Raw genomic sequence first — 12279 nt, 5'->3', positions numbered from 1 at the left:
CAAAAGAATAAATGCTAGGGCCTACATGCAAGTCAGGATACATCAAAGCATGAACCAATACAAAAAACACACAAATTCACCCCTCTTTTTATATAGTATATGGCTCTGTGTGTGTTTTTGACACAAACTTTCAGAGACTCGTTCATCATTTCATTTGTAATAATTTGCCTTTATTATTTTAATATTGTTCATACCCTTTTCAGCATATTAACAAATATATCCACGACACTTTATTATTTTATTTAGTCATCAAAGCATGCATTATGAATTGAAAATATTGTTATTGTTATCAATAGGACGTATAGTTATGGGATGTTTCGTTCCAAAATCAATCAATCAAACTTTATAATGTACTAGCGCATGCGCGAGCAATATTCTTTGCCGCAAGTACTTCTGTACGCTGTGCACGTCGATATTTCACCGTAAAATGTGCAATTACATTTTTTTAAATATAAGAAAAAGTTGGAAGAATTTTGTTGCTGCTATATTTTACATGCATTAACGCAGACAAGTTTGACACAATTTGATCTGCATATCACGTGGCTTCAATCCAATGTCGTAACTCTTTATATATATGGCTCTGCTTACAATATCATAGCCTTTATGCTATCATTACAATCACATCATAGAAATAAACCCTCTTTAGACAAATTATAATGGTAATAGAATAGTCTAATTCTAACCTAATAGTCCAGCAGCCAAATGGCTATTTTTTCCATAACCTTGCAATGTTTCTATATTTTTTTTTTCTATGGATTTTGATTCTCGATACCATCCGAATGAAGAATTTTTTTACTGGACGGCTGTCAGCATTGAGCAATTTGCATAATTAGCATAAACAAAATGGCCGCTATTTTCATAAAACATGCTATATCTCTGGAAATACTTGATGTGGTGAGATAATTTTGGTGTCAAATTGTTCACAATGTATAGTATATGTTTATATTAGCTCTAACAGAAATTTGTTTGTAAAATTAACCGGAAACCCCATTTTTAGCAATTTGGACCTTTGACCTCTCTTTGCTATATCTAACGGCAGGTCGAAGAGAATTTAAACTAGGAGCAAATTGTTCCAAGATATACATTTATATTCAGTTTAACAGATGATATTGTTTGAAAATCACTGGAAGTGTGGTCAATAATAATAATAAGGTTATTCTATATTATAATAACATAAATTAATAGGAGGGAGCTAATTTTGGTGTCAAATTGTTTTATTACAAATTTATTGTCAAATTACATAACCTATGTAAATATGTGAACGTGATTGGTTGAAACTGCATCACATGACTACCGCTGTGAGGATCGTAAATTGTATTTATCCTCGAGTATGACGATATTGACTGAGTAATTTTCGTGTAATTATCGTGTCCCTGTCATTAAATCCAGCAAATTCTTGTGTGGCAACACTCGCGTTTGGCGATAAATAAACAAAAGTCATCTACTGGGTCTTTAACTTGCAATGAAATTGTCACTCCAACGCAAGACAACGCTTCATGCACTGCGCCACAGAACTTGCTTGAAGAAATTAATCAACTAAACTATTTAAACTATGCATACATAGCGCCCTCATTTGTTATTAGTCCTCCCTAGATGTGATGAATGACCGTTTGTGATTGGTTAATACTCACAGTAGTAACCGGTACGCGCGCGACCCACTAAACATTCGGTGATTCGGCTCAAAGAAGACAAATTATTATTTATTCGGCCTACCTAATACTATTATTATTATTAATGTAGGCTATTGATGGAAATTCTTCTGTTATTATTTAAACGACCTAGGCTAGTGAATATTTTATTTTATTGCCAAGGAATCATTAATTAGTAATTATCTGTATATTATTCTTTGCAAGGCAAGGTGTCTGGGCAGCTTGTTTACATACAATACAAAAAGGAGGCCTAGCATAGCTACCCGACCCAGCAGATATTCTACTTGTTGTTGGCTATGTAATATAACTGATATCGCCTTTTATATCGGTAAAATATAAGATTTTACAACCCCTTGGGAATGATATTTTGTTCGATGGAATATATTTTCCAAAGCGCGAAGGGAAATATATTCCATCGAACAAAATATCATTCCCTCGGGGATGTCAAATCTTATATTTAACTTCTAAACAGGCAATATCTGTATAATACTTGCCATAATGCAACATTTTTTCAAAAAGTGACTGAAAGTGAAACACCCATTTTTTATGTAATGTTAATGGTTTACCTGTTTTTCTCATCTAAATAACGACATGGCATAGAGATCTTTAAGCGCAAATTGTTTATAATAGATATTTTTTATTCAATCTAATGGACTGTTTGAAAAATACAAGTGTGATTATTATTCCTTTGAAATCCTGTACATAAGAGTCTATCGGGGTGGCTTTAATTCAAAGAGGTGTGGAAGGGGAATACTATTACTGTGTGACTACTATTATACAGTACAATGTCTTTCAGAAAAATTTGATAAGCAATAGTGAAGCAGAATGGTCAATGCATGGTATCGATGTATCTCCAATAAATGGCATGTATGGCTCATAGAGAATCCAGAAGTTACCTTTGGTTCATTTTGGTAAATCCGAGGGTGCACAGACAGGCTTTTCCCATGGCTTAATCTTGGAACCGACAGTTTCATTTACTCAATGTATTTCTAATACAGGGCCTTATGTAGAAATGCATTGATCTGATACAGGGGCTGTTTCATTTTAGGCAAAATCTATATGGGTTCCTTAAGGATCGAGAGTGCACAGACACCTTTATTCCATGGGACTGTCTATATGAACCCACCCTTTATATTTCCATTATGGTGCTTAATGTCCATGGAGGACCGGCCCTTGGGTAAATTTGGGCAAATCCATAAATGTTCCTTAAGGATCGAGAGTGCACAGTGAGATTTATTACTCCATGGACATATCTCTATGACCCCTATTTTCACCCCACATACAGTATTTCCAATATAGGGTCTCTTGTAGCCCCACATAGAGAACCCTATAGGTCCATCCATGAAGGATCGGCCCTTGGGTTCATTTGAGCAAATCCATCAATGTTGTTTAAAGATCAAGGGTGCACATTAAGTTTTATTCCATATTTCACCAAATAGAGAGCCCAAAAGGGTCCTTGAAGGGTTCATTCGGGCAAATCCATATGGGTTACTTGTAGCCCCACATGAGAACCCGAATGGTCGATGAAGGATCGCCTCTTGGGTTCATTTGGGAAAATCCATAAATGTTCTTTAAAATGGACCTGAAATGGACTTTCGATTTTCAAGAAATTCACACATGTTATTTAAATGTATCAAATTAACACAAAGCCATACAAATAAAAACAAAATGTATAGTATTTTGAGAAAAAACGAAATTTTAAGATACCTTAATAAATTAGCGAAAATTACTCACGCTATTGCAATATTCTATTTCAACGGCCGTCGAAAGCCTCTATATTCACGACGTCACATATACACACGACGATATCAAAAGCGTGTATGCCGCCATATAGTCAGTGAATGATCGACGGCCTGGAAAGATACGTGAAGCGTTGACACTAATAATAATTTATTCAATATCTAATGTTGTTGAAATATAGGTCCCTAAAATTTACTTTGTTTGTTCTAAAACCCGAATTTGGAAGGCCTACCTCCCAAACCTTTATTAGGCCTAGGCTCCCAATCCAGCGCGCGAAGTCGATCCACATCATGCGGTGAGGCTCCGTTTCATGTGCATCCAAGGACCAAAGCGATATCAACAACTTGCTGCACTCATTGTCAAGTTAAAGTAAAATATGAATAAAATTCATTTTCGAACTGCCTGATTCATGACAAATAAACTATCATCTTATATTACTAATTTAATTCTGCTAAACTAAAAACTAAAGAAATTTTAGCAGTATAAATTATGAACGATATACAAAATACACGAACAGAAAATATGGATACACATCATTGCACACGGCGCTGTATCCCGGACAACGTTGCCAGGCTAACTTTGGTATTGCCAGAAAAAAAAAGTTTATTTGAAGATTTTAAATCGTCATTTACTCGATGAATAACCATTTATACGGTAATATTTTTATCTAAAAAAATTCTAAATACGTTTCTGCAAATGCACAAGCATTTTTTAGAAAATACTCCATAGATTTAAAGAGTTATAGCCAAAAAACTGCAAATTGTTCATTGGAGGGATAGGAATATATTCGCAAAGTGACGTCACCCGCAAATTTTTTTGATTTTCAAATGGGGCTTTCCCCAAAAGGGCCAATTTATATTTTGTAACAATATACATTCTAGCAACATCTAATAACCCCAAAAACATCATTCTAAAATGAAACTAGAATTTAATTTGTCACTTTGACGAATTATAGGTGATCATTTTTATCATTTTATTGACATTAATTAATTAATTACTGAAAATAATTTGTTTTAAACATGCACGTACGTTATCATACGATCGGAAAATGATGCTACATTCCATCCTATTATATGTATAGTGTTGAGTTGTGCCTATTACCGGTATATATGCCATATACAATATACAGTATATACTGTATATCTATATACAGTGTAGCATAAGGTGAAATTACGGGACACACATCATCTTATAATTTTTTGGTATGATGGATATATCAAAATAAACTCGAAGATGACAATTTCGAAAGATAATGAATTGAGCAAATAAATATAAGGATTGGAAGAAAATTTGACACGTAGAAGCGCAATGCGCGGTCTTTGAAATTTGTATAACTTTGACTAAAGAAATTTAAAAACTACTTTTTAACTTCAACTGGCCATATGATAACATCACAACATCCGATAGGCTTAATTTTAATATGAATTCATATCTACACTTCATCAGCTTCATAATAAGTTATAATCTTCAAGGTCACCTTTAATTCTGAAGAGCTATAAGATATTCAAATGTATGGTGTAGCTGAAATTACACGACCTAGGTTATTCAAGTTTTTACGCGTGATGACGTCATCAAAATAAAAATGTTGACAACTCATTAGAAGAATAATTAATTGAGCAAGAACATACTAAAAGTTGTGCAAAAATCGGGCTCAAATAACGGAGATGCGCTCTATTGAATGTGATAACCCACACAAAAAGAAAAAAATTTCTAATTTTTAAATTCAAGTGGCCATTTGATGACGTCATACCATTTTGTACGTCTAATGTTTATATACATTTGTATCTACATCTTATTGGCTTCCATAATAAGTTAAAAAAATTTGGGGTCATCTGCCATTCTGAAGAGTTATATTCATTTTAAAAAGTCCTTATTTTTTACCATTTTTAGCACTTTTGTACAATTAGTGTGCGCATTTTGTCCTTTTTAACGTGCCCGTATAGCGTTATTTTAAGTCGGAATGGACTCAAAATTGGTGAATGTACTAAGGATTGTGAGTAGAATGTGATTTATACATCAAATTTTATTTTTTACGCATTTTAAGAATCGTGCGCACAAAAACTCATTTTTGCGCAGTAATTTTTTGAAACGCGCAAATGGCCTAATTCATGCTCTAAATTGATCAAAACCTGATTTCACGTGCATGACCTTGAAACGCGCAACTTTTTATTTGCTAATATTTTTACCCTTGACCTGAAGTTTACCTGTAGTGAACTTCATTAATATGTCATAATGAATTATGGAGATATGATTGATAATGTGATTTCACAAAATGGCGTATAAATGACGTCACGGATGAGTGATTACGCTGGAAAGCTCATTGAGATAATTGTTACACAAAATAGTGTACAGAAACAATAAAAAGAAAGAAAATAATAATAAAGATTTCATACAATAACAATAGGTGATCATTTTATTCTAAATGATCACCTAAAAAATCGAAAATCCATTTCAAGTCCATTTTAAAGATCAAGGGTGCATATTTATTAATTAATTTCTAATAGAGGGCCTTTTTGTAGCACACTAAATAGAGATCCAAAAGGGTCCTTAGAGGGTTCATTCAAGCAAATCCTTATGGTTTATTTTAGAATCCTGTGTTTACAGGCAACTTTTTTCTGTATGGGCCAGCCTATTGGAACCAAATGTTTTACCCATTTCCAATACAGAGCTAGTATCCCATATGGCATGTGAGATTATAAACATTATAATCCATTAGAGTGAATATTATACAGATATTGACTGTTTAGAGGTTAAATATAAGATTTGACATCCCCAAGGGAATGATATTAAGTTCGAGGGAATATATATTTCCCGAAGCGCCAGCTGAGGGAAATATATATTCCCCGAGAACTTAATATTCCCTTGGGGATGTCAAATCTTATATTTTACCGATATAAAAGGCAATATCTGTTATATTATATAGCCAAGAACAAGTCTGCTGGGTTGGGTGAAGCTAGGCTAGGCCTCCTATACTAGCCTAGTATTTGTATTGTATTTAAACAAGCCTGCCTAGACATCTTACCTTGCGAAGAATAATATACAGATAATTACTAATTAATGATTCCTTGGCAATAAAATATTTACTTAGGCCTAGGTCGTTTAAATTAACAGGAGAATTTCCATCAATAAGCCTATTAATAATAATATTATAATCAGGTAGGCCGAATAAACAATTCGCCTTCTCTCTTCGAGGACCCGAATCACCGGATGTTCAGCGCGTACTAGTTACTAGGTTACTACCGTGAGTCTTGACCAATCACAAACTGTGTTTCATCACATTTAGGGTGGACTAATAACAAATGAGGGCGCTATGTATGCATAGTTTAAATAGTTTAGAAGATTAATTTCTTCAAGCAACTTCCGTGGCGCAGCGGTTGAAGCGTTGTCTTGCGATGGAGTGACAATTCCACCCGAGTTCAAGATTGAGTAGATGACTTTTGTTTATTTATCGGCAAACGCGAGTGTTTCCACACGAAAATTACACAGTCAATATCATCGAACTCGAGAATGTTTATGTTTAATGACAGGGGACACGATAATTACGCGAAAATTACACAGTCAATATCATCGTTCTCGAGGATATATATGATTTACGATCCTCGCAGCGGTAGTCATGTGATGCAGTTTCAACCAATCACGTTCGCGTAGTTACATAGGCTATGTCATATAAGTATATAAGATCTATTATTATAAATAATTTGCGCCTATTTTCAACTCTCTACGCTATCTCGTTATTTAGATGAGAAAAGCGGGTCAAATGCTAATACACAAAAAATGCATGTTCTGGTCACTTTTGTAAAACAAACAAACCAACCAATAACCAATAAACCAACCAACCAACCAACCAACCACCAACAACAAACCAACAACCAACAAACAAACAAACAACAAACCAACAACAATATATAAATATCGTTGTTTTAAAGTTGCCGCCATTACAAGTAAAAACTAACATTTTGGCTGACATAGTGAGGAAGTGTCACGAAACCTAAGATCATGAAAACTAAGACCCCCAAAGACCTAAGATCCGAAATATATAACATCCGAATATATATTTGAAAATAAATTTTCTTATTGCTTGGAAAAATATTTTCCCAATGACCCTAATAATTGTTTTTGTCATGAAATTATTATTAATTGTAGTTTTTCCATTATTTCAGTCATCTTCTTCCACATTGAAAGAAGGTCTTCTGTCATTAACTATGGCCAGTATCTTATGTGGAACCATATATATTTATGCTGTTTTTATATCATGTAAATATTTTTTATAAGTTTTGTCTTGACAACAAATCAATGAACATGAGTAGTTTTGAGCCTGCCAGGTATCATCGTTATTGTATCTTCATATTTGCTTAATTTTATTATTTTATTTTTTAAGGATAAAAAGCCTGAAAACTCAAGAAAAACATCTACCTTTTTAAAATCACCTATGAATGGTGTAGAATCGTGGCTACAAGAAAGAACTAATGGCTCCACGGAATACAGTCATCCATACAATATGCGTAAGCGTGTATTAAAAACCACAACTAATGGTTTATAATTAAATTTTAGTGTTTCAAGACTTACTAATATTACTTACTTCCAATAATCATAACTTAGTGTTTAATCAAGTCAGGTTTAAAATTTATTGTTAAATTTAAGGTGACAAAAACCAATAATACAGTCGGTTAAAATTTGATAAATGGGCTCTTTATGAAGAAACTTCTTAACTTGATCAAAGGGATAGGTAACACTTTGTGTGTCTGTATATATATTGACGGGGCTTAAATTTAATGAGGTCAAAAAAGCGCCTTGATTATTTTATAATAATCAAATAACTGCATATTTTTACTCATAAAGTCTCTGCAAACTGAAATCGTTTTCAAATTGATAGTGTTCATTTGTACTGTAAAGTTCTGTAAAGTAGTTATAGTAATTTAGAAAACTTGTGTTATATGTAACATTGACAAATGATACCTAGTAACACACATCACTGTACTGATTGTTTGCATAATTGACACTTATAGTAAGATGTATTTAAAAATCATATACTGTACAGTATGTACAAACCTGAGATTTGGTTTGCATATATTTTTTATTTACATGAATGTTATTCTATCCAGTATTTATCCATTTTATCTACTAATGTAGTTTTGTTCATGAATGTGTGAATGATTTAAATTTTTTTAATGAACAAAAAAGTTTTAGAATTGGTATTGGAGGTGTTAAATTGGTTAGAATTTATATCCACTGTTTATTCTTAGCTTTCTTCGTTTGTTCTTTCTTTATCGGAAGTTTATTATCATTATTTATTTAGGCTAATATCTTTCCCTTATTGGTCAAGAGTGGTTCACAATTAGAAAAACAGGTTTTAACCAGCTTCTTGATAGCCTCCTGGTACTGTGTTTATATTTTTTGTATACATTTATATTTGTGTTACCCTCTTTTCTATCTTCATCCATCAATGTTGTAATGTATTTATATGTATGTTAAATTGTAATAGTGTACTAATTTTCAAAAAATAAATATAGCTGTATACAGTTAACACACAAGTACTGCCATCACAAACCTATTTATATTAAGCTCTCATTTCATTTATAGTCATTGTACATGGTGTTAATCATTCATCACCATTCAATAATTATAATAATAATACTTATGTTCAAATTACTAAAACGTTACTAGTATTAAAATTAACAATGCTGTACTATTGTTCCAACCATGGCTTGTTGGAAAGTAACAGTTTTCTTTTAAAATGCACAATATTAATAGGAGCATTTTGCATGGGTATTTTTGTCTGCATACAATTAAGCATATCCACCAGCATGCCAATGATACAAGTAGAGGCTTTAGTAGTTTCAGAAAACAATTGAAGTAAAGCTCTATGATCTAGGAATTTTGTATGTGGTATAATATTGACTGATTTTATCAAAATTCTATTTATTTGTGCTATTACCGTAATAGAGGTTTAAGTTCTTCTATACTTTGGAATATTATAATTGACAACTGTTATAATATAACCTTTATAAGATATACCTTTTTGTAAATAATGGATGTGATTTTGCTGTAATATGTTGTAGTGAACGTCAAACCTATTGTTGGAAAGAAATTTTCCGCATAGTAGTACTAAAATATATATTAAAAATGATTACTGAACCAACACATTGTGAGTATTTTTTTCAATCAAAGTCAAATTCGGAACTTTAAATTATTTATGAAAATACCTTGTACATGTTTGTCTGACACGTCACCTGGAACTCGGAATTGGATGGGATTCAGTGTTAAATTTACACCGAAATTGTGTTTCTTTACCTATTTTTTGCACCATTTAAAAATGTAATGGCATCATTATTTGTTGGTTACTCATTACACAGTGCTGACATACTAAGGCTCCAGGGTAACAATTGGGTAGGAGCGTACCACTAGCAGAACACAATGTTCAAACGTATCAATTCAGTATATCAATTACAACCTAACTCCTATTATTATCGCATAACACGCAATCTCAATCCACCCTTCATAAGTCAATAGCAAGGCATACAAATAATTAATGTTCATACGTGCAATGTAATTTTTTTCCCACACTGCACGAATAAAAAAACAAACAAAAAACATTCATTATTTGTTTTACAGTAACACAGCCACTGTGAACAAGGCAATCTAACAAGAGGATGCTGCGGTTGCGGCACGATCAGTTCACTCCAATTGGCTTCCTCAAATGTTTGGTTAACAGACACTGCACCAGGGATTATTATGTCGTCAATGAATCTGTTACCATTTAGTTTCTGTATCTACAATCGTTTCATTTAGTTACATTTAACATTAAATGTAAATGTATCAGGTATATTAGATAGTAATATTGTTACAAAATCTTGACATTAAACACAGTACCTAATAATAACATGCCTTATAAACAGTATATTTTGTAATTATTCATAACATACAACCCACTTTCAATTGTAAATTAATCAATGAGGTAATTTGCGGTAACACATGAGAAGTTATTAGACAAAACATTAAAATTAGTCTACACAATAATTGGTAATTGAGCAAATTGATGCCAAGATTTAATTGTCAACATGAAGTTTATCAAGACGCAAAATTAAATTTAGACATAAAATATCATTAATTTAAAATTAATGTTAAATATGATTTATTGTTTCAATTTTTAAAATTGGAGATCTATTAGAATTTCATATGTGTAAGAAAAATCAAACATATTGAACTTTTAAAAGTACCAAAATAAATCGAAAACTAGAATTGAATTTGTCACTTTTGACGAATTATAGGTGATCATTTTATAATTTTACTGACATTAATTTTTTTTAAATACGGGTGTCCCATTTATTGATTTAGTGTGCTAATGTGTTAAAATACTGCTGCTTTTGTTTAGTGCATTGTTTCAGAAACAATTACGCCATGACCGCTGCAGAAATAATTGCAGTTTTTAAGTTAATACAGTGATTATGGCTCTTTATCCCTAATATGGATATTAGGTGGAAGGTGGATATTGAATAATTTTTAACAGATTTATAGATACAGAAAGTATATATAAAGAAATTAGTTTTAATAAGATCTATCACATAAACAAACACAGAACGTGTGTTAAACGTAATTGAAACATTTGAAATTGCGTGTTTTTAGTTGGTTTTTTTTTCGTTTAAAAAAAGTTTTAAAACGTTTTTGTGTAGAAATACATATTCTAATTGAACAATGTTTGCATCAAAACGTTAGAATAACGAATGCAAAACGGAGCTGATAATGTCGCCATGAAGAGGATAATTGGTGTCTTATAGCATCATGGAAGACATCGGCAAGACGTTCGCTGTAGAACGAGTCAAGCATTTGCATAGACAAACCATGCTTTCCCCGCTCTACCCAGCACCTTTTCAATTCGGTCTTTATCCCCCTTACTGATATTCCCAGCCCAACATACAATATTCCCAAATAGAACATCACTGATTAGTAAAACATTCTATAGTACTGAACAAACACATATCCTAACCGAGTTTGTATTTAACTTCTATATGGTCAACATAAACACTACTCCCCGATACTTTTAGTTGTTAACAAGCTCTACTTCCTTTCCTTTAATTAATGTATACTGAGTTCATACTGTCAGCCATGGAGAAATTAGTTATTTTTCCATGGTCAGACCAATTACGTTTTTGAAAATCAATCCTTATTTCTTTCGTTTTATTTATGTTTAGTTCAAGAAAATTGTTGCCATAGCAAGAATTGGTAAATCTAATAATCTCAGAAAGGTACAGAGCAAATTGTTGTTATACTGTAAGTTCAACTATAGCCGAGTCTACATATAATTATGTCGTCAATGAATCTGTTTAGTGTTACCATTTAGTTTCTGTATCTACAATCGTTTCATTTAGTTACATTTAACATTAAATGTAAATGTATCAGGTATATTAGATAGTAATATTGTTACAAAATCTTGACATTAAATACAGTACAGTACCTAATAATAACATGCCTTATAAACAGTATATGCTGCTAGTTTTTGTTCTGTATTGTTCCTTGGAGTTTGTACTGTAGGTTACATAACAAACAATTGTATTGTCTTCCCATTCATTAGACAGCCTTCTCTACATAAAACATAATACGCAATATCAGATCGAACTGATGGTAATTTTTGTTGCTTATTCTATGCTCTGGTTTTAGGTTTAGAGGCGTTTTTATAGTGAGGTTTGGCGGTAGCCGAGCTAGTACACTGTGTTGTTGTTTTAGGCTTGTGTAGCCTTGCCACTGGAAGTCTGTTGGGCTTTGATTTTATCGGGGTCTAGTTATTGAGACCACGGTGCACGGTACAGTAGGTTTAATACTGTGTGGGCTTGGCAGTTCCTTTATTACACTAAGGCACAGGATTGGTAATAGCAATAAATAGCAAATAGATACT

The 12279-nt window shown here is 32.5% G+C and overlaps 1 protein-coding gene across 7 annotated transcripts in view; it reads left to right on the top strand.

The window, feature by feature from the left end:
• The window catches only part of LOC140046644 (phosphatidylserine synthase-like), a 98001-nt gene extending 88429 nt beyond the window's left edge, over positions 1 to 9572 (top strand). For 2 of the 7 annotated variants that reach the window (XR_011844819.1, XM_072091345.1), the window contains 2 exons: positions 7550 to 7643; positions 7768 to 7852. Coding sequence is in view for 5 of the 7 variants with exons in the window: in XM_072091345.1 (XP_071947446.1) it covers positions 7550 to 7643; positions 7768 to 7769 (96 nt within the window). In the remaining 2 variants the exon portion in view is untranslated. Of the gene's footprint in view, positions 1 to 755; positions 895 to 7549; positions 7644 to 7767 lie in introns of those variants that run through there. The other 5 variants (XR_011844818.1, XM_072091346.1, XM_072091344.1 and 2 more) reach the window with 5 other exon arrangements.
• Positions 9573 to 12279: the final 2707 nt, after the last annotated feature.

This window comes from Antedon mediterranea, chromosome 4 (assembly GCF_964355755.1).
Source record: "Antedon mediterranea chromosome 4, ecAntMedi1.1, whole genome shotgun sequence".
NCBI classification, from domain to species: Eukaryota; Metazoa; Echinodermata; class Crinoidea; order Comatulida; family Antedonidae; genus Antedon; species Antedon mediterranea.
The sequence above is the reverse complement of the archived record's forward strand: the minus strand, read 5'-3'. Positions and strand labels throughout refer to the sequence as shown.